A 23057-nucleotide genomic window follows, 5' to 3' on the forward strand; every position below is an offset into this window, starting at 1 on the left:
GAGGGATTGGCAGTATTTGGGGTGTTTTCGGGGGGGTTGGGGTTTCGGGGGGTTGGCAGTATTTTGGGGTGTTTTCGGGGGGAGTTGGGGTTTTGGGGGATCTGAATCCACGAGGTGAACCTGAGTTGAGGCTGGGGAAGAAATGGTTAACTGGGATCTTGCTGTGCCTCAGTGACCTCTTTCCCCAGTCACTGGGAGGGGGCGTGACCACTATTAAATATTCACCAGCTGATGAATATTGATGAGTAGATGAATATTGATAAGCTGATGAATATTCATGAGCTGCCGCCGCTTCCGTCGCCGAGGCTTCAGTTTGAGGCCGAGGCCCAGCTCCAGGGCCCGGGCCGCGGCTGCAGGTGAAGGCGGGGCGGGGGAGAGGGGCTCCGAGCCCTGGGGGGAGAGGCGGGCCCGGGCTGGGGGTCGCGGGTTTGGGGGGCCTCAAGGGGAGGTGAGGGTCTCGGGGAGTGTTGGGGGGTCTCGGGGGAGGGGCTGCTAGGTTTGGCTCTGGGGCTGTTTCCTGGGGGCTGGAAGGGCCCCGGGGGCGGGGGGATGCAGAGGGTCCCATGGATAGAGGAGGGGGTCCCCGGTTAGTTGGGGACTGAGAGTTTGGGGGCGAATTGTGGGGGGTTTCTGAGGGGTTGGGGGGGTTCTCGGGACATGGGTGGGGATCGCAGAGGAGGGAGGTTCTGTGGGTTGGAGGGAGGACTTGTGGAGGTTGAGGGAGTTTCGGGAAGGTTGGGGGTCTCTGAAGGGTCGGGGGAGTCCTGGAGGGTTAGAGGGTGATTGGTCGGGGGAGTCCTGGGGGGGGGTTTGAGGGCGATCGGTCGGAGGAGTCCTGGGGGTTAGAGGGTGATTGGTCGGGGGAGTCCTGGGGGTTAGAGGGCGATCGGTCGGGGGAGTCCTGGGGGTTAGAGGGCGATCGGTCGGGGAGGGAGAACTGTGGGCTTTTCATATATTCAGGAAATGAGAGGTGAAGGTTGTGGGATTAGTGTCAGAGCTTGGAGGTAATGAGGAAATGTTAGTTATATGGTGTAAGCATGTTGTATAAAGGGTGTGTGGGTGTATAATGTGATTGTATAATGGGGGTGGGGGTGTAGGTTATGAGGGGCGATTTCCAATGATTTACCAAGTTCCTTGTTCGAAGCCTGTAGTTCTAATGTTGCTGCCATTGATCACGCCACTTTCTATGCAATGGGGGTGGGTTTGTTGACATTGACTTAAAAACAGCCTCCTTGCAACAGTCTTCGGTTCACCTACTGCTTAATTTCAATTTTATTTTCCAGATAAGATGAGCCGCTGGTGACTGAGAACCAAATGGCCTCGAAAACAACTGACACCATAACATGGTACCAAAGAAAGGTATGTACCCAGTACCTGGGGCACAAGGAGCTGTAACTGAGAATTCATACAACAATATCGTACTTGGAATCCCTACAGTGCAGAAAGAGGCCATTCAGACCATCAAGTCTGTACTAACCATCCAAAAGAGCATTCCACCCAGGCCCTGCACTCTGCCCTATCCCTGTAACCTTATGTATTTAGCATGGCTAATCCACCTAACCTGCACATCTTTGGACTGTGCGAGGAAACGGAGCACCCGGAGGAAACCCAGGAACCGCTCATTTGGCCCAACTGATTTAGGCGGGTATTTATGTTCCATATGATCCACATCCCAAACCTACCCCATCTCTGTATCTATGCTATTCAAATCAGCTATTTCTTGTGGGAGTGAGTTCACATTCTCAACACTCTATGGTAAGTAAGTTTCTCATGAATTCCCCAGTGGTTTTATTAGTCAGGACCTTAGTTTCCGATCTCCCCCAAAAATAGAAGCATTTCCTTTAAAATGATGAAAAGGTAAGTTCTATTAGGTCACCCCCTCAGCCTTCGCCTTTTCTGGAGAAAAGACTTTCCTTTTAGTATTAATTTCTGTAACTCTTCTGTAATTGCTGCCTCACAGCGCCACGGTCCCGGGTTCGATTCCCGGCTTGGGTCACTGTCTGTGTGGAGTTTACACGTTCTCCCCATGTCTGCATGGGTTTCCTCCGGGTGCTCCGGTTTCCTCCCACAGTCCAAAGACGTGCGGGTTAGGTTGATTGGCCGTGTTAAATTGCCCCTTAGTGTCAGGGGGACTAGCTAGGGTGAATGCATGGGGTTATGGAGATAGGGACTGGGTGGGATTGTGGTCGGTGCAGACTCAATGGGCCGAATGGCCTCCTTCTGCACTGTATGATTCTAATTCGGTCTATATATTAGTTTAAGACATTTTCAATGTTCTCTATTTCACAGTTCTTATTTGTTTTAAGTGACTAGTTTGATGAAATAACAGAGGCTGCGAAACAACCACATATGGTGTTCATCAAGTTGATCAGGAACAAATTGAGCAGGAATTCACTCTGTGATTCTACAGCAGTCAATGTGGTTATAAAGTTTTCTTTTTCCATTTTCAACTTCTTGCACTCTCTCTCGCGCGCACACATACTCACACACGTACAGACGCTGACACTTACCTCACTCATGTACATACACGCTCATGCCCCATATCACTCTCACACGCACCCTGACTCGCTCATACTCTTTCTCGGAGGTTAATTATGTTAGTTATGGCAATAGATTCACAATCCTAACATAATGTTGTTGCAACAAACAGAACTAGGAGATGTTTCCATCATTCTTTCATCGAGTGACTTATCTGATTGGAATTGTTCTGTTTCAGATTGGAGCGTATGATCAACAGATCTGGGAAAAGTCCATTGAGCAAACTGAGATTAAGGTGGGTTGTGCAAATGGAATAATAGCTCCCCGCCTCTTACTGTTCCCCTGTTGGAGAGTCTCTGTGAGCCTCACTGTATTTCAGTGGCGTCTGGGTCAGGTTGCATGGTGTGCACAGTGGTTCAGGTGTTGGGCTATTAACGCATTCATCACAGTGGTGGTTGCTACAAATCCTGCGATCTTTCACTTGAGGATCACGTGGATTTGTTTTTGCCAAGCTAGAAGAGTAAAAGAGACCCATGATAGTTCTTAATTCTGGAGTCTATTTTCAAATAAAGCCCTGAGATTTTAAAAAATAATCAAAATCCTTTCCAATAATTGTAATTTACTTAACAATTTACTACTTGCAATGGTTGGTGCGTGTGTGTGTGTGCAAAGGACATCAATTAATCTGTGTTTATCGAGTACAGACAGGTCAGTGTGAACAGACAGGTTAATGAGAGCCACTTGTATGACACATACAACAGAGAATGTTTACACACCCTTTTCTCAAAATAACCAAGCTAATCTAAATCCTGTAAATATTTAACTTCAGGGACTGCGAAGCAAACCAAAGAAGACTGGCCGAATAAAGTCTGATCTGATAGATGTTGACCTTGTAAGAGGTGAGAGCAGCGAGGAAGTTTTCACCGTTTATTAATCACCTTTATCTTTTTAACCTAGCTCAGTAGGGCAGCAAACAGCAACACGATCGCTTCATGCAGAGTATTTCTATATAGCATAATGCTAAGGAATATTAAGACCATTCAGCCCATGATCATTCAATTAGATTATGGCTGATCTGTGTCTTGACTCCATCTACCCCATACGTCAGTATTTATAATGCAAACTGCCAACGTAAACATGTCATGCTGTAATACTCTCCTGTTGGACAAAGTAGCCAACCTCTCAATTCTTGCACTTCAGAAGTAATTGATTGTTTGAAGCATTGACAGATAATTTGCTCCATAAACACTGATGTAGATCAGGTGGGCCAGATTCCTGTTTCTGTGCTTGACATTCTCTCAGCTTGGAGCACACGGGAGCTGGAAACATTGGAGGGGCTCTTCTGTTCTGAACACCCAAGGAACGTCCATTGGCTAACCTGCCCTTACATTGGCCTTGTCAACGAGGGCTCAGCCAGGTTTGAAGGCAGGACCTAATGCAAGGAGGCAAGAGACATCCTCTGGTGGAATAAAACAGTTGCATTTTGTTCACAACCTCAGCAGATTGAATAAACGCAGAGAATTTACAGAAACAGCCAATTTGGTCTAAATTGATCCATACTGGTGTTTATGCACCTTCCCACCCTGCTTCAACTCAGCCTGTCGCTATATCCTATTCCTTTCTCCCTCATGTGTTTATCCAGCTTCCACCTCAAACACTCCCTGTGGGAGCGAGTTCCAAATTCTCACCACTCTCTGGGTAAAGAGGTTTCTCCTGAATTCCGCACTGCATTTGGGAGTGACAATCTTACATTAATGAGCCCCTTAGTTCTGGACTCCAACCATAAACACAAACTTCAGGTCACCTCTCAGCCTTCCATTTTCTAGAAAGAAAAAGCCCCAGCCTGTTTAGTCTTTCCTGTAGTTCTAACTTGAGATGTAGCACAGCGATAATATCACTGAACTAGCAATCCAGATGTCCCGGCAACTCTTGTGGGAACATGGATTCAAATCCCACAGCAGTTGCTGGAATTTAAATTCAATTAATAAAATAAGTCTGGATTATAATGGTGATCATGAAACTATAATTGTAGTAAAAACACCATCTGGTTCAGTAAGGTTCTCCAGACCCACAACAATATGGTCGATTCACAAGTCGCTCAGTTCAAGAGAACTAGGGATAGAGTTAGCCATGAAAGTATAAAATTAACCCCTTAGTTTTGCTACCATTCTTGTAAAGATGTTTTGCACCTCATCCATTTCCTCTACGTCATTTTAACCAATTGTCTTCATTATCCAGGATCAACTTTTGTTAAAGCAAAACCTGAAAGTCCGTGGACTTCCTTAACCCGGAAAGGGATAGTTAGAGTGTTATTCTTTCCGTTTTTCTACCAATGGTGGATTCAGGTAACCTCGCTGGGGACCTTCACATGGCTGCTGCTTCTCTACCTCTTGGAAGGTACTTTGCAAAAACATTCAGCTGTTTGTTGTAACTTCAATTGCAGCCTTATTGTAACTGTTACAGTTGTAAAGTGATACTGATCCTGTTGTTGTGCTTTCAGTGGTGGCAGTGGGCCTGTATTTGTTGGTGCCAGTCTTGTACATCAGTGAACTCATCAGCCCCATGGTTCTGATGCTACTCCTGGGGACAGTTCACTGCCAGATAGTCTCAACCCAGCGACACACTGCTTCACCCTCAAATGGAGGCAGATGCAGGAGGTGAGCCATGTGATGGTAATAATTAAGACCCAGTGACACTAATCTAACGTACATGAATCCCTCTGTGATTCTCAAACTGAATGTAAACAATGTGAAATCAGCACAAACTTCATGCCAATTTTCTTTCCATTATTAAAACCTGTCAGCACTTAGTGCAAGGAGGGATGTGAAATTTAAATTTGAGGCATTAAAAGGTCGAGAGAGAGGTAGATCAGCCAGCACAGAGGTGGATGGGACTTTGAGTAGGAACCAGTCTTGCCCACAACTCTCCTCTGAAGACAGAAGTAGCCAAACTCCTTCAGACTTAACTGTTTGACGTCAGAATTGGCCTCATGGCCAAATTCTCCATGAGAATGTTCCACAGCACCAAGAGTCCTGGGGGAGGTGCTGCACGTTCCTGGGCGAGGTGCTGCGTGTTGAATGGTGTATTTTTCTTGTTTAGAGCAACACAGACAAGAAACCTGTCGAGGAAGGTTGGACGGTGCACCATAGGCCCTGGACCCATCTCTGGGAGAGTAAGTCTTCTCTTCATCTCTGTAAAGATTTGTTGCGCAAATCACAAAGAACATTGGGAACAACAGAAGGCCATTCAGCCCTTTGAGCCGGTTCTGCCATTCACTTAGATCATGACTGTTGTGTACCTGAACCCCATTGATCCTCCCTTTGCTTCCTATCCCCATGTAGTCTGACCTGTAGATTGGTTGATCTGGTTTGGTTAACGTTGCATCGATTAATCAAATTGGATAATTGCGCAGAATTAACTAGAAGATTGGCTACTGGTGCGTGAATGATCAGGTAGATTGGTTACTGGTAGTTGAATTAACTAGTAGATTGGTTACCAATGTGTGGATTTATTAGCACTGTGAGTACTTCTGTTGCAGTAACGTTTTTATTCAGTATAAACATTTTACCACATTTTATATGTGCAGAAATACCATATGGAAATTTTTGCCTCACTGATCACCTTTTAATTTGCATTTTTATTATACTAGTACCAGTGGAGCACTCTTCCGGCAATGGTGGCACAGGGGTTAATGCTGCTGCCTCACAGTGCCAGGGACCAGCGTTCAGTTCCTGGCTTGGGTCACTGTCTGTGCTGAGTCTGCACGTTCTCCCCGTGTCTGCATGGGTTTCCTCCCACAATTTAAAAGACATGTGGGTTAGGCGCTTTGGCCGTGTTAAATTCACTGCCACCTCACTCACTGTAATGTTTTACACGTTTCATAAACAGCGTAACAATTGTTGGGAGAAGTTTGTGTCATGTCCTGGGTTGTTTGCCTGTGTCTGAAGCTTGTGATGGGCTGCAACTGCTTCTGAGAATCTGTGCTGTGTTCCCAGGCTGCTGCAAACCGGGGCTCGGATGAGAATTCCAGCGAGGACACGGAGAATCAGTCGCGACGGTTGTTGCATCAGCAAAACGGTGAGGTGACTTTGAACGATTGCATGTTACGGCTCAGAAGGAGGTCACAGGGCAAACCTCGGGCAGCAGCAGCAGAGGTAACTCGGATTATTCTCACCACTTCGTGATTTCATTTCTGTCGTCACCTTTCTGCTGGAATCGGCCCTCTTGAATTGCAAACTGTGGAGTGATGCTTGATTCTCTCAGAAGAGAACTGGCTGCTTACGCAAAGTACTGCAGGGATTGTGGGGTTAGTGATCTCCTGGCGTAGTTTCCATCGCCTGATGGAGCCAGAGAGAAATTTCCCTGGTTATTTTCTCAAGTTGACTTGAATTTTTATTTCGTTTTCTGCCTCACCCAGGAGGTGATGTTTCTGGGGGAGCCAGAGAGGGAATATATTGCGGTGCATAATGTGTCACAATTGTTGGGGCAGGTTTACCCAGAGGGTCTTTACCTGTCTGTCACTGTTTGTATGTTAGATTTATGACTGAACACTGTGCAGTCCACACACTGAAAATCCAACAGAGTTCTGCCTTGCTTACCACAATCTCTTTCCCATGGAACTACAGGGCGCAGAAATAATGTCAAGATGGGAGATTCCAAAACGAGACTCTGACAGTTTACTGGACTCGGAGATCGAATCGACAGCCCCAACTCAGGTACAAAGAACCATGCTGGGATTATCAAAAAGCTCTACACAGGCTGGAGGCTCGGGAACCTGACATTGAATCCCCATCGAGTGTGGATGTTCACCTCCTCGCCGCCGCCCCCCCCTCCCCCACCCCTCGCCCCTCTGCCCTCCAACCTACCCCCCCAACCTGGTCATTGAAAGTGGGGAGGAAGAGATGAAGCTACTCTGGGGTCAGTGTGTGAAACCAGCTACCTGTACAGAGATATCTGCACAATGAACTTGCAGCCGAGAGAGTGCCTGGACAGAGCGCTGCCTACGATTTATAGGGATGATCCCAGAAACGAGAGCTTTTACTATCAGAGAAAAGACTGATTAGGCTGAGCGGGGTTGTCAGGGGGTGGGGGGGGTTGTTCAGATTCAGTCCGGATTCAATAGGGAAGCTGTAGTGAAAATGGTTCCGCTGGTGAGGGTGACCAGAACTCGGAGCCAATATTAGATAATCACTAAATGGGAGTGGCGAATTCAGGAGAAACCTCTTTACCCAGAGAGTGGACAGAATCTGGCTCGGTCTGGTATTTAATAAGACAAAGATAAATTGCATTTAGGTAGTGCCTACTACAACCTCAGGACATTTCAGTGTTTTACAGCTTCTGAAGTGTTGTTACTCTGTTAGGAAAGGAAACACAGCAGCCAATTTGCAAATTACAAACTCCATAAACAGCAAGGCGATAATGATCAGTTCTTTGCGATGTTGATTGTGGAATGAATAGTGTTCAGAACACCAGTGCCCGTCTACCCTCTCAGTTGGATTTTTCCAACATATTTTCACGGATAGGGAGCTCGGTCTTTTCTCCTTGGAGAGACGTAGGATGAGAGGAGACCTAATAGAGGTGTATAAGATGTTGAGAGGCATAGATCGGGTGAACTCTCGGAGGCTTTTTCCCAAGGTGGAAATTGCTGCTACGAGAGGACACAGGTTTAAGGTGCTGCGGGGTAGGTACAGGGGAAATGTTAGGGGGAAGTTTTTCACACAGAGGGTGGTGGGCGAGTGGAATCGGCTGCCGTCAGTGGTGGTGGAGGCAAACTCAATAGGGTCTTTTAAGAGACTCCTGGATGAGTACATGGGACTTAATAGGATGGAGGGTTATAGGTAGGGCTAAAAGGTAGGGATATGTTCGGCACAACTTGTGGGGCCGAAGGGCCTGTTTTGTGCTGTAGTTTTCTATGTTTCTATAAGCAGGGGAATTATCACTGGTGTTCTGAACACTATTCATTCCGCAATCAACATCGCAAAGATCTGATCATTATCGCCTTGCTGTTTATGGAGTTTGTAATTTGCAAATTGGCTGCTGTGTTTCCTTTCCTAACAGAGTAACAACACTTCAGAAGTACGTCATTGGCTGTAAAACACTGAAATGTCCTGAGGTTGTAGTAGGCACTACCTAAATGCAATTTATCTTTGTCTTATTAAATACCAGACCGAGCCAGATTGGGGCGGAATTTTCCGGTCCTACCCGCAGCGGAAATCGTAGCGGGCAGGACAGAAAATTCGGTGGACCATTTAAAGATCTGCCGACCTTGCGCTTGCACAGCCAGATGTTTGGACATCAGGTTTACAGAAATGGTTATAGGCAGCAAAGTGGTTAGCACTGCTGCCTCACAGACGTGCTGGTTAGGTGCATTGACCCGAACAGGCGCCGGAGTGTGGTGACTGGAGTTTGCTCGTTCTCCCTGTGTCTGTGTGGGTTTCCTCCGGATGCTCCAGTTTCCTCCCACAGTCCGAAGATGTGCTGGTTAGGTGGATTGGCCACACTCCAGCGCTGGCCCATGGCCAGAATTGAACCTGGGTCCCTGGTGCTGTGAGGCAGCAGTGCTAATAAATATAAGTCTTTTTAACAATCTGATTAGTATCAAAGGGAATCCAGGCAGTCACTAGTTCTAGTTTTGGTTCTTGTGCAGTGTGTGTGTGAACAGTGGAGGTCACCTTCACCGACGCAGACAGCCTTGTGTTTTGTAGATATATTCTTTTCTTCCATTTATTTCAGGGTGGTTCAAAGGCCTACGTGAACTTGAGCTCTTTGAGCTCCTCTCGGCAGGATTCGGACAGCAGCCAGCACGGCTCAGAGACTGAGGACATGCTGTGGGATGACCTGCTGAACGGGCCGCGGTGTCATTCCTCCTACACCAGTGAGAGTGAGTGTGAGGGTGTACAGAGAGTAACTCTGCCCAAGAAAACATCGATGGAAGAGCCATACCAGCAGGTGCGTTTACTGATTGATGATCGTCTGGTGGCTTTTCCAACAACTTTTATTTATATTGCACCTTTAGAGTATCCAAGCATCCAAAGACCAGGTAACAGAGCAATAGATTACAGCACAGAAAGAGGCCCTTCAGCCCTTCAGCCCAGTGTCTGCGCCGGCCATCAAGCACCTATCTACTCTAATCCCATTTTGCAGCACTTGGTCTGTAGCTTTGTATGCTTTACCATTTCAAGTGTTCATCTAAATGCTTCTTAAATGTTGAGGGTTCCCATTTCTACCACCCTTTCAGACTGTGAGTTCCAGATTCCCACCATCTTCTGGATGAATAAGTTTTTCCTCAAATTGCCTCTAAATCTCCTGCCCATTTCCTTATATCTGTGCCTCCTGGTTATTGAGCTGTAAATTTAGGAGAAAAGTTCATTCCTATCTATGTCCCTCATTATTTTGTACACTTCGATCAGGTTCCCCCTCGGCCTTCTCTGTTCCAGGGAGAACAACCCCAGCCTAACCAGCCTCTCCTCATAACTGAAACACTCCAGCCCAGGCAGGTGAATCTCCCCTGCACCCTCTCCAGTGCAATCACATCCTTCCTTTAGTGTGGCGTCCAGAACTGCACACAGTACTCTAGCTGTGTCTTAACAATAATCCTGCTTAATTTCAATAGCTTGTGTTTGGAACTAAATTTAATTTATTTTAATTTCAGAACAACTTGCACTGGCTGTACAGCACCAGCCCGAGCTCCCAGCGAGTCAGCGCTATCATCTGGGAAGGAAATGACTGTAAAAAATTCGACATGTCAGTTCTGGAGATTAGTGGAATGATTATGAAACGGGTGAGTCTGCAGACACGAGACAAAATCGACAGTGAGAAGAGTTCGAAAGGAATTTAGGGACCAAAATGCAGCAGAGGCTCATGGAGAGTGAGGGGAGGAGCTGGGGCAGGGTAGAGAGGAGCTGGGGCAGGGGAGGGAGCTGGGGCAGGGGAGGGAGCTGGGGCAGGGGAGGGAGCTGGGGCAGAGGAGGGAGCTGGGGCAGGGTAGAGAGGAGCTGGGGCAGGGTGGAGGGAGCTGGGGCAGGGGAGGGAGGAGCTGGGGACAGGGTAGAGAGGAGCTGGGGCAGGGTAGGGAGGAGCTGGGGCAGGGTAGAGAGGAGCTGGGGCAGGGTGGAGGGAGCTGGGGCAGGGGAGGGAGGAGCTGGGGCAGGGTGGAGGGAGCTGGGACAGGGTAGAGAGGAGCTGGGGCAGGGTAGAGAGGAGCTGGGTGGAGGGGTTAGGTGAGTTGTGATCTTCATAGAATCAGAATCTCTACAGTGCAAGAGGAGGCCATTTGGCCCATCGAGTCTGCACCCAGTTGCAGAATCCCACACAGGTCCTATCTCCATAACCAATGTATTCACCCTGATAATCCACATATTTACCTTGATAATCCCCCTGACACTAAGGGTTAATTTAGCATGGTCAATCCACTTAACCCACACATCTTTGGACTGTGGGAGGAAACCGGAGCACCCGGAGGAAACCCATGCAGATACGGGGAGAGAACATGTAAACTCCACACAGTCACCCAAGGTCGGAATTGAACCTGGGTCCCTGGCGCTGTGAGGCAGCAGTGCTAACCACTGTACCACCCCATCTTAAAGGATGGTGACCCAGGGGAGGTGATTTAATGTACTTTTTTCCCCCTTTATCGTTTCTGTTCCGAGTTTCCCAGCCTCTGTGGGATCCTCCCCCTCATTCACTTTTCTCTTGTTTGCGCAACAGGCCAGCACCTTTGAGCAGGAGAATGGTTACCGGATCCTGGGATACTTGGTGACTACAGTCCTCACTCTGCTACCCTTCGCGTTTCGCCTCTTCCAACAGAAGGACCTGGAGCAGCTGGCCACCTACTCCGTCACTGAGCTACTGACTGTAGCCTGCGGTGCAAAGCCTGATGGGTTGCTCATCACCTTGGTGCTGATTAATGTTTTGGAGCGGTTCTGTCTGATGTGGATGGTTTTCTTCATTCTGTGTGTGGCAGAGAAAACATACAAACAGGTGAGCAACAGCCATGTCTCGCTGAGCGTGTCAGTGGTGGAAAGTCCTGCAGTGGTGGAAAATCCTGCAGTGGTAGTGCCTTTCAACCTCAAAGGGAAATGGTTAGATTCTCTTCTGTTGGGGTCTGATGGTTTGCGTCTCTGAAGGAAGAGTAAAGTCTCAATCTGTTCACTGATGTCCACACAGCGATTCCTGTTTGCCAAGCTCTTCAGTCACCTGACATCGGCTAGGAAGGCTCGCAAGTCCGAGATCCCTCATTTTAGGCTGAAGAAGGTGCAGAACATCAAGATGTGGCTGTCACTGCGTTCCTACTTGAAGGTTAGTATGGGATTCAGTGAATGATACAGCACACAAGGTCAATTAAAGAAGGAAAAGCTGTTTTCAGGAGGGGGAATCGGCAGCCAGAGGTCACAGATTTATGCTGATTGGCAAAAGAACCAGATTTGACAAAGAACAAAGAAAATTACAGCACAGAAACAGGCCCTTCGGCCCTCCAAGCCTGCACCGACCATGCTGCCTGACTTAACTAAAAACCCCTACCCTTCCGGGGACCATATCCCTCTATTCCCATCCTATTCATGTATTTGTCAAAACGCCCCTTAAAAACCACTATCGTATCTGCTTCCACTACCTCCCCCTGCAGCGAGTTCCAGGCACCCACCACCCTCTGTGTAAAAAATCTGTCTCGTACATCTCCTTTAAACCTTGCCCCCCGCACCTTAAACCTGTGCCCCATGGTAATTGATTCTCCCACCCTGGGGAAAAGCTCCTGACTATCCACTTCCATGCCCCTCATAATCTTGTAGACTTCTATCAGGTCGCCCCTCAACCCCCGTTGTTCCAGTGAGAACAAACCAAGTTTCTCCAACCTCTCTTCATAGCTAATACCCTCCATACCAGACAACATCCTGGTAAATCTTTTCTGTATTCTCTCCAAAGGCTCCACATCCTTCTGGTAGTGTGGCGACCAGAATTGAACACGGTATTCCAAGTGCGGCCTAACTAAGGTTCTATAACATAACGATAACATGACATGAGGAACTATTTTTTATGCAGTGAATTTCTGTAATCTGGAAGGCACTGCCTGAAAGGGTTTGTGGAAACAGATTCAATAAAACTCAAGATAAATATTTGAAGGGAATAAATCTGCAGTGATATGCTACAAGACATATGTTACATGGGTGGCACAGTGGTTAGCACTGCTGCCTCACAGCACCAGGGAACCCTGGTTCAATTCTGGCCTTGGGTCACTGTCTGTGTGGAGTTTGCACGTTCTCCCCATGTCTGCGTGGGTTTCCTCCGGGTGCTCCGGTTTTCTCCCACACTCCAAAGATGTGCAGGTTAGGTGGATTGGTCATGGTAAATTGACTCTTTGTGTCCCAGAATGTGTAGGTTAGGAGGATTAGTGGGATGAATGTGTGGCGTTAAGGGAATAAAGTGGGCCTGGGTAAGATGTTCTATCAGAGAGTCGGTGGGCCAAATGGCCTCCTTCTGCACGGAGGTGATTCTATGATTCTAAGGGCTAAGGCAGAGTTAATTGAACGGCTCTACCATAAGATGTAGGTGTAGAAGGAGGCCATTCGGCCCATCGAGTCTGCTCCGCCATTTAATGAGATCATGACATGGCGGCACGGTAGCACAGTGGTTAGCACTGCTGCTTCACAGCTCCAGGGTCCCGGGTTCGATTCCCGGCTCGGGTCACTGTCTGTGTGGAGTTTGCACATTCTCCTCGTGTCTGCGTGGGTTTCCTCCGGGTGCTCCGGTTTCCTCCCACAGTCCAAAGATGTGCGGGTTAGGTTGATTGGCCAGGTTAAAAATTGCCCCTTAGAGTCCTGGGATGCGTAGGTTAGAGAGATTAGTGGGTAAAATATGTGGGGGTAGGGCCTGGGTGGGATTGTGGTCGGTGCAGACTCGATGGGCCGAATGGCCTCCTTCTGCACTGTAGGGTTTCTATGTTTCTATGTTTCTATGACTGATCTGATATAATCTTCAACTCCACTTTTCTGCTTTATCCCCATAACCTTCGATTCCCTTACTGATTAAAAATCTGTCTCTCTCAGCCTTGACAATACTAAACAACCCAGCCTCTACAGCCCTCTGCGGTAAAGAATTCCACAGATTCACTCCCCTCTGAGAGAAGAAATTCCTCCACATCTCTGTTTTAAATGGGTGACCCCCTGACTCTGAGATTCTGCTGTCTGATCCTACATTCTCCCACAGGGGAAAACAATCTCTCAGCATCTAACTTGTCAAGCCTTGCGAGAATCCTATGTCTCAATAAGGTCGCCTCTCATTCTTCTAACCAGAGATAGCATAGGCACGATGGGCTGAATGGCCTCCTGTGCTATTTCATTCTGTGAGGAGGAGGCCATTGGTGCACTGTGTCTGTGCTACACTTATTACTATCATTCTCTTGGTGTGATGAGTGCGCCTATTAGCACAGGAGTCTGCGATTAAGTTTTCTTTTAAATGTCTTGGATCACAGACAACACTGACAAGTCCAGCATTTATTACCCATCACTGCTAGTTATTCCTCAAGAAGGTAGTAATGGTGGTGAGCCTTCTCTTTGAATTGCTACGGTCCATGTGGTGTAGGCACAGCCATAGTGCAGTTAGTTAGCAGTGTATGTAGCAAGAAGGGTTGGAGCTGAGGATCTGGGAGAGACTGAGCTTCAGAAGATGCAGCCGGTTCATTGGTGAAAGGTTGTGCGTGGGGACAAGTTTATTTATTAGTGTCACAAGTGGGTTAACACTGTAATGAAGTTACTGTGAAAATCCCCTAGTCGCCACACTCCAACGTCTGCAGGTACACTGAGGGAGAATTTAACACGGCCAATGCACCTAACCAGCACGTCTTTCAGACTGTGGGAGGAAACCGGAGCACCCAGAGGAAACCCACGCAGACACGGGGAGAACGTGCAAACTCCACACAGACAGTGACCCAAACTGGGAATCGAACCCAGGTCCCTGGTGCTGTGAGGCAGCAGTGCTAATCACTGTGCCACCATGTCACCCCAGAAGAGACTGGGAGGAAGTTCTCTGATAACTGGGAGGCCTGGTGAGGGGAGAGCCTGCGGCAGGTGGATATGAAGGGGGCCCTAGGAGTTGCCAGCTCTGGATTAGAGAGAAGCTTGGGACTGCTCCCCATTGAGTGACCAGTGGCAGCTAAAGTTCACAAACTCTCAGGACGAGAAATGCAGACAGTGTGGTGAAGCTGATCGGTGGATTTAATCTCAATAATCAATCATTTCCGATGGGCAAGTGTATAATGTATGTGGAACGCTGCCAAAGCACCAATGCCTTTAGCATTGACTGAGTCACATACACCAGCGTGGAATGGCAGCTTAATTGAAGCTGCCTGAATTAATGGATAATAGATGAGAGAGCAGATTATGTGAGCTTCCTTTCAGTGTTTGGCAAGGTGAATGTATTTTTACAGTTCTTTATAATGTAAGCAGCGCGCCCCCCTCACCCCAACCTCCACACATCACATCTATCTAACTGACAATGCAAACTCTTGTGTTGGGGAAGGCAAACTAACAGGTCAGGTGTGGGAGAAAGGAGGTGAGAGAGATGGAATGGAACCTCACCAGAGAGGGAGAATGAGGACAAGTGGGAGGAGAGCAGTGGTACACAGGAGCAAAGCTGCAGAGCAATAAAACATATCACTGATTGAAGTGAACAGGCTGCTCACAACTCAGTCCACTTAGTGTAAGCTGCTCCTGAACAAGAGATAACGGTCAGAGGAGTTTGAAAGCCACCCGATATAAAGAGAATTTGAGGAAACATTGTTTGGTTGCCTCTGTCCTTCTAGATAAGGTTGTGGGTTTGGAAGGAGACTTGGTGAGTTGCTGCAGTGCATCTTGTAGATGGTAGACATGGCTGGCTGCCTGTGTGTGTCGGGGGTATTAATCAAGCAGCTGCTTTGTCTCTGATGGAGCAGATCTGCTCAGAGGAAAATCTGAAGACATCCTCCAGCAAAGTGTGGATATTCAGCAAACCTTTGAGGAATTATCTGATGTTTATTCTTGTTCCTAGACTTGCCAAGCGACCCAGCAGACTGAGAACAAGATTAATCTACTTCAGCTGAAACATCAGCTTCCCCCTCCATCCAGATTCCAACATTTCTGGGTTTAAAAATACCTCAGAAACATGTCTTTAGTGTGAGAGTCTAATCCTGAGGAATATCTGGGTGGTGATTGCATAAACCTTAACCATTGCCTTTCAAATGGAAATGGAATTCCTGCTAATTAATTGATTGATCTCTCTCCCTCTCTGCCATTCTGTTTTTGCTCACTCTGCCTCTCTGATACCATCTCTCCATCCACGGGACTCTGCTTTGCTGTTTTTACACTTTTTATCTCTTTCCCACTATCACAGAGGCGGGGCCCGCAGCGCTCGGTTGATGTCATTGTTTCATCGGCATTCTTACTCACTCTGTCCATCGCTTTCGTCTGCTGTGCTCAGGTAAGACTCCGATCCCGTTTGGTTATTGAGGAAAGTTGGTGATGCGCGGTTATCTCCTGTCTCTCGGGGAATTTATGATTCTTGTTCAGTGTCAGCTCTGCATTGCAACCTCTGATGTCACTTGTCATTAGGAGATGCAATGGCCGAGTGGTGTTATCACTAGACTATCCAGAAACTCAGCTAATGTTCTGGGGACCCGGGTTCGAATCCCACCACGGCAGATGGTGGAATTTTGAATTCAATAAAAAGTATCTGGAATTAAGAATTTACTGATGATGATCTAATGATGAAACTATTGTCGATTGTTGGAAAAACCTTTCTGGTTCACTAATAAAGAACATCTGCCATCCTTACCTGGTCTGGTCAACATGTGACTCCAGAGCCACAGCAATGTGGCTGCCTCTCAGCTGCCCTCCAGCTACCAAAGATGGGCAATAAATGCTGGCCAGCCAGTGACGCCCATGTCCCATGAATGAATTTTTTAAAATGTCCTTAATCCCTAACCCAAGTGTTACTCCCACTTCCTTCACGCAGGCAGCTGCCAGCCAAGTTACCAGGAACACGCGAACATCACCTTAATGAAAATTAGAGCTGTATGTATTGAAAGAAAGAACTTGCATTTATAGAGTTCAAGTTTCACTCCAGATATTTAGGACCACAATCCAGGCTGACACTCCAGTGTGGTACTGACGCCCCGTCGCAATGTGCAGTCTTTCAGATGAAACGTTAACATGAAATCCCACCTGCCCCTCGTGGGTGTGTAAGATCCCATGGCCATTATTCCTAATAGATCAGGGACTTATCCACCATGTCCTGCCCAATATTTATTCCTCAAACAATGGTCTGGTCGTTTTCACATTACTGCTTGTGGGAACTTGCTGTGTACAAATTGGCTGTTGTGTTTCCTACAACAGTTACTACACTTCAAAAAGTACTTAATTGACTATAAAATCCTTTGGGACATCCTGAAGTCATGAAAGGTGCTAGGAAGTGCTGGAGGTAATGATTACTCCAGGGGACTGGGTTCGGTAATGTTACGAGTGAAGATTTTGATTTATTGTTGTCCATTTATTGGGATACAGTGAAAAGTATTGTTTCTTGCACGCTATAGACAAAACATACCATTCATAGGAAAGGAATGTAGTGTTACAGTCATAGCTAGGGTGTAGAGAAAGGTCAACTTAATGCAAGGTAGGTCCATTCAAAAGTCTGATGGCAGCAGGGAAGAAGCTGTTCTTGAGTCGGTTGGTACGTGACCTCAGACTTGATGGGGTGGGGGTTATATAGTAGCTATATCTCAGAGACTCCTTTCCATAATGTGTGAACAAATTATTTTTCTCAATCCCCAGTTTCTTCATGGCCACATGAGCTTCCTGGATTCTCTGTATAACTGGGAACTGTTGATCTGGGGAGCTGCTCTGGCTGTTTTCTTACTGCGGTTGGTTACACTGGGATCAGAGGTCAGCAGGAAATACAATAATGTCTCCATCTTGCTCACTGAACAGGTAAATCTTTAGTCAGTAGAACAGTTAATTGGGTAGCTGGGATCTTAATAAATGATAGTCCAATTTACACCAGCCTTCAACATGTGTAGCTTATCCACCAATCAGGCAGCAATGGTTAGCACTGCTGCCTCAACTTCAATTCCCAACTTGGGTGACACTGTCCTCCCCGTGTCTGCGTGGTTGTGCTCTGGTTTCCTCCCACAATCCAAAAAACATGCTGGTTAGGTGCATTGGCTATGCTAAATTCTTCCGCAGTGTACCCAAACAGGTGTTGGAGTGTACCTTCATTGCAGTGTTAATGTAAGCCTACTTGTGACACTAATAAACTTTAAACTTATTATTAGTACAAATTTGCAGGAAACAAAGAACAAAATCTATTCTGCCTCAGATGGGTTGGTTTGGCAGTTCATACTGAAACCTTAGTGATTTTTTTTTTGCCAATAGATCAACTTGTACCTTAAGATGGAGACAAAACCCAACAAGAAGGAACAGCTGTCCATTGTTAATAATGTGCTAAAACTTGCCACAAAGTTACTGAAGGTGAGAAACTCTCCCACTGTTTTTCTACTTAAAGAACAAAGAAAATTACAGCACAGGAACAGGCCCTACAGCCCTCCAAGCCTGCACCGACTGAACTAAAACTCCCTACCCTTCCGGGGACCATATCCCTCTATTCCAATCCTATTCATGGTTTTTGTCCAGATGCCCTTTAAAACTCACTATTGTATCTGCTTCCACTACCTCCCCTGGCAGCAAGTTCCAAGCACCCACCACCCTCTGTGTAAAAAAAAAACTTGCCTCGTACGTCTCCATTACTCTTTCCATGTCCTCTCCCTGTCTCTCACACATGACAGCACCTCACTGGCAGAGGGATGGAGAGTGCTGCGTTATTCAAGGTGCTTTTGGGTGAGATGACTGCGGCACTCGTGACACTGTACTTACTGGTGTTTAAGGATTCTATTCCTCGCCAAGAAAGAGTTTGGGGAAGGGAGAGAAAACAGCCCTACCCTCTTGCAGGAGTTGTCTGCAAGTGATGAGTAACTGGAAATGGGAACAGTGTTTTCAGAGTTATTGCTGACCTTTTCCCCCAACAGGAGCTGGACTCTCCTTTCCGAGTGTACGGACTGACGATGAACCCACTGCTATACAATATTACACGGGTCGTCATTCTGTCTGCAGTATCTGGCGTGATTAGTGACCTGCTGGGCTTCAACCTCAGGGTGAGTTACTCAGCCATTAATTCAACTAATCAGAGTCTCTGTTCCTACAAAGCAAAATTAATTATCTACTTTCCCTCTGCCCAGCTATGGAAGATTAAGTGACTGGTGGAGTCGAGTGCAGGAAGAGGAGACATTTTGAAGAACTGGCTGGGAATCGCTGTAGAAACTTAAGTCAGACAGCATCTGTGGAGAGAGACAGTTCTGTAATGGGATGCGGGACAGGACCTTTCCCCGACGTTCTTCCTTCTCTCCCCAATCCTGTCACTTGTGCAAAATCTATTTACATCTCTATTGTTCCTCAGCAGAATCACTGACCTGAGCCATTTACTGAGTTTCTGTCCACAGATGCTGAGCATTTTCAGCGAATTCTTTCACCAACTTGTATCTCCTGCAGGTAGAAGCCTGAGCGAACTGCCTCATCCCCAAGCTGGAACTTGAGGCTGACCGAGTGTAAATATTATATCCAAGTTGCTGCTATAATGTTATTTTTATTGGGAGTTGGCCATTGTGTAATCTTAAATTTATTGCTGTGTATATGACTGTGTATATTTCTTTCCAAGTAAAGTTAAAATATCTATAGCAACAACCAGCTTGTTTTTTTTTCAAAACCCAAATCCTCATGAAGGACTTGCATTTACGTAGCATCTTTCACCAACCACCCCTCTTAGGGATGAACATTGAGCACCAGGGAGACTCCTGCCACTAATCCAAAAACAGCACTCCCACAATTCAGGCTGAATATCATGCTAGTACCACACATATTAACACTTCAAACCAATATTTAACTTAAGCACCCAACTGTAGGAGTAACAGAAGGCACAGTGAAGTCTCTCGTTTATAGATAGGTTGTTGATGTTAAAGGCACTATGTTGTGTTATGCTGCCTAAGAAGCAACTCAGACAACAGAGAGATTGATCTGTGATTTGACAAAGTTTGGTAACACTGATATTGAGATTGAAAGTTAAGGTTTATTTTACAGTGCAACACCATGACAAAGGATTTGCAGTTCTCATGTCATACATAAAAAAATATGAGGGTTTACAGATCTCGCCCTAATGAGTATTTATAGAGACTGTACAGTATAAAAATTTACAACCAACACACGCATGGCTTGTTCAGCTTTACTCAGGCTGCACCAATGCCATGAGTACTGTACAGTCTACAAGATGCTGTGGATGCTACGGATGGGGTGGAATGTTAGTCTACTGTACCAATAAGGAAGTAACAAAATCAGACAACAGTGTGGGGTGAAAACTGGAGCTGACCTGTGTCTGAACCACTCAATTTCAAACCATCTTTTATATGGACTCCACTGTTCAACTTTTGGCATAACAGGAAATGAAAATACAGCAGTATAGTGGTCACAAGACACTGCCTGCACCACACTCACAGTCCAGGGTCTCCTACAGGCTCTGAGCAGAAACGGTTTACAGTATAGAGGGCAATGGGTTACAGGAACAGTTATAGGAAATGCATCAATCAGGAGGTCAGACCAGGTGACACAGTGAAGATATAAAAAAATTCAACAACATGATTTAAGTTGGAGAATGCACCTTGCTTCACATCAAGTCTCCAGGGAGAGGGGGAGAAAAATGATCGACAGGCAACAACACAATTCGCCCATTCCTGTTCCTTTCCAGAACATTGCCAGTTCAATCTCTGCGATGCAAAGTGTTTCCCACAGCTCTATCCTGGAGCTTAACTGAGGTGAACTGAACAGAAATGAAGCAGGGACTGGCTGAGTCTCCAACACATATTGGCACAGGAGGTGTCAAATTTAAAAAAAATAAAAACAATCTGTCACAAATACTGACCATGTTTACAAACTGCATTGGAATCACAAAAAAAAACCAAAATCAATATTCTACACTGATTGGTCAGCCTGGTAAGCGGTGACACAAAACCCCATCAATAGCAATTTCTAAATCAACTCGAAGAGGAGCCGAGTGACAATACAAAACTTGCAGGGAAGAGAGGAATTCTAAACCCTCCTACTACGCCAACCAGCAGCAAGAGGATTCTGGTGAACAATATCAGAAAACATCCGCAGCGTGGTCCCAAGATGAGGCAGATGTTTGAATACAAAAGGGGTTTATGAACAATAACAGTTAACGGGTCAAAATAAAAAAAAAAATAGCTGCCCTGGTCAGCATACGAGGTGTTTAGTTCATTAAACTGTGTTGATTTCAGCTCTGCACAGAAATACGGTGCAACACAGAATATTACAGCACAGGAACCGGCCCTTCGGCCCTCCAAGCCTGCACCGACCGTGCTGCCCGACTCACTGCTCAATGGTCTCAAACCCTACTCGAGATGGTTGATGTCAAAGGCAGAGACTTGATGATGGTAAATTCTGTAGCTCTCGCATCAAATCACCTACTCTACTTTTGGTTCCGATGTTCTGGCTGGTGACCGAAGGGACTCTGGACTGAAACCACTGCTGGGATGGGATGGGACGCATGCTGGAATGTGAGGAACAGATTGCTCTTGTACAAAGTGAAAATCTCTCACACAGATACTATCAACAATGTCTATTTGTAAAAGCAAGAGTCGCATAGCCCCGAGTTTCCTTCAAGAGGCAGACAAGCGTGTCCAACAGCAGAGTAAACGGGGCAATCCTTCACTTAGACCAAAACCTTTTAATGCAGAAAACCTCAACTGAAATACACAACTTTAAATAAGATGCAACTGACACTTAACAGAAACCAAAAGTCTATAAAAATAATTTAAGATTTATAACTTGAGTTTGCTTTCGGTTACACGGATCTCTGAGCATCTGGTTTCTTCCAGGGTCCGGGGGTTATCTGTGTTTTTCTGGGAGCAGATACAGCTCTGGCTCCTGGGTTGTGGTGTTGTGTTGAGGTGTCTCCTTCTCCGTGTCTCTCCCCATTGTGTTCTGCTTTGCTTTGTTCCTGGCTTTTTGATCGATCGACATTCTTGCTGACAGTATGGAGTTGTTCGAGTGCTGAAGAGTGGGAGCTGTCTTGCATGGTCCTGCCTGTTCCTTGGCCCATCTCAGAAGGGGTGAATGTTTCCTGCACCGCCACGGGTGACATGTGTCTCTTTTTTTGGGACGTGTGACTGGTCTTTCCCAGTGCCTCACTGCCCTGGGGCGAAGTACCAGCCAAATGCGCCGCATTGCTAGCTGGACCACAGGAGGATTCAGCATTTCTCCTATTGCAATGTCTGTGCCTTGGGCTCCCGATTTGCTCAGCTGCTCCTTTAGAATGAGTCTCTTTAACTGGCTTTGACCCAAGGTCTCTGCTCTCAGCCACCTCTCCCTGAGCCACACCCTCCAACTCCTCCTCTACTTCCTTCCCTATCCTTCCGGCTCACTTTCCTTGGACTGAGTGACCTGTCCAGGTCCTCGGTCGGCTTTCCCTTTGCATCGACACTCCGGGAGCTGCCCTTGTTGCTGTCCAATCGTTTCTTGAATTCACCCCTCCTTGGGCTTCTCGATTCCTCCAGCTTCTCGCTCCTTTTCTTCTCGGCCTTCCTGGGGCTGGCTGATCGTTCCCGGAGATCAGCCGCTTGCTTTCTACCACCTCGGCGTGGACTCAGTGCCCGGCTTTCACAGCCAGCACCCGGCGTCTTGTCACTTCCAGCCGGTTGCTCTCTCCTTGGGCTGCGCACGCTCTCTCCGCCTTGTCTGGCCGTCCCGCCCGTCACAATTCCAGTCTCACCTTCCTCGGCATTCCGACAGCCCGCCAAGCTCGCAGTTCCAGCACTGGCCCAGTGCTGAGCACCGCCAGGTGACTCCAGCCCCTGCTGGGCACTGGCAGGTGACTCCCGTTCTCTCCATGACTTCTCATTGTCGAAAGTCTCTTCAGGGTCAGTGAGGTGGGGGGTGGGAGTGGGATGTGAAAGGGATGGTGATGGCTGATTTTCTGCAGCTGTGTTTAGTTCCTGGAGGCTAGAATATGGAGTGTTCTGGGTATCCACATTGTCTGGAAAAAGCGAAGCAAAGCAGTCAATAAATACACTGACCACAAAGAGTTAAAACCATAAACACATTTCCCATTTGCACGATGCATAATTCCAAACCCTCCCAACCTCTGCATGCACATCAAGCCCATCCCAGCCCACGCATAATGCAGAGAAAGAAAGAGGACAGAGACTGCAGTCAACATGGGTGAAATAGTGAGAGGCCCTGAGAATTCCACCAGTTTTCAAATTCTACCACTGCAAGGTAACGGAAATTAATCTGATTAATTATGTTTCTAGATATAGGACTTGTGGGCAGGAAAGTTGCCACAAAAAGCTGCCAGATTGTCAGCAAAGCCCTCCTGCCTCACGGGCATCTTTCAGCGAAAGGAAACCTTGTTGCCTGAGGCAGCGTTCCACAATATATGAGTCTATTAAACTGTCCTCCAAAGCGGCCCTGTCGGGCATTGCGGAGAGACTGATC

At 47.0% G+C, this 23057-nt stretch overlaps 2 protein-coding genes across 7 annotated transcripts in view; one reads left to right on the plus strand and one right to left on the minus strand.

Moving 5' to 3' along the window:
* Positions 1-283: 283 nt before the first annotated feature.
* LOC144511753 (protein PHTF1-like) lies at positions 284-19235 on the plus strand. The gene is made up of 18 exons (XM_078241990.1): positions 284-356; positions 1284-1359; positions 2717-2773; positions 3308-3377; positions 4717-4875; positions 4979-5135; positions 5578-5650; positions 6474-6632; positions 7104-7193; positions 9211-9426; positions 10130-10258; positions 11185-11457; positions 11644-11775; positions 15838-15924; positions 17274-17429; positions 17874-17969; positions 18524-18649; positions 18734-19235. Exons 2-18 carry the CDS (start codon positions 1315-1317, stop codon positions 18749-18751), a joined length of 2043 nt encoding a protein of 680 aa, XP_078098116.1. The 5' UTR covers positions 284-356; positions 1284-1314; the 3' UTR covers positions 18752-19235.
* A 362-nt stretch (positions 19236-19597) lies between these two features.
* The window catches only part of LOC144511754 (membrane-associated guanylate kinase, WW and PDZ domain-containing protein 3-like), a 123566-nt gene continuing 120106 nt past the window's right edge, over positions 19598-23057 (minus strand). For 4 of the 6 annotated variants that reach the window (XM_078241996.1, XM_078241997.1, XM_078241994.1 and 1 more), the window contains one exon: positions 19598-22631. Coding sequence is in view for 4 of the 6 variants with exons in the window: in XM_078241997.1 (XP_078098123.1) it covers positions 22549-22631 (83 nt within the window). In the remaining 2 variants the exon portion in view is untranslated. The remainder of the gene's footprint in view (positions 22632-23057) is intronic. The other 2 variants (XM_078241993.1, XM_078241991.1) reach the window with 1 other exon arrangement.

Source organism: Mustelus asterias, chromosome 25 (assembly GCF_964213995.1).
Source record: "Mustelus asterias chromosome 25, sMusAst1.hap1.1, whole genome shotgun sequence".
In the NCBI taxonomy this organism is placed as follows: domain Eukaryota; kingdom Metazoa; phylum Chordata; class Chondrichthyes; order Carcharhiniformes; family Triakidae; genus Mustelus; species Mustelus asterias.

Coding starts and splice junctions, on each gene's coding strand:
- LOC144511753 (XM_078241990.1), top strand. CDS start 1,315: ATGGCCTCGAAAACAACTGACACCATAACATGGTACCAAAGAAAG. Junction 4,876..4,978: donor GCTTCTCTACCTCTTGGAAG/GTACTTTGCAAA, acceptor TTGTGCTTTCAG/TGGTGGCAGTGGGCCTGTAT. Junction 17,970..18,523: donor TTGCCACAAAGTTACTGAAG/GTGAGAAACTCT, acceptor TTCCCCCAACAG/GAGCTGGACTCTCCTTTCCG.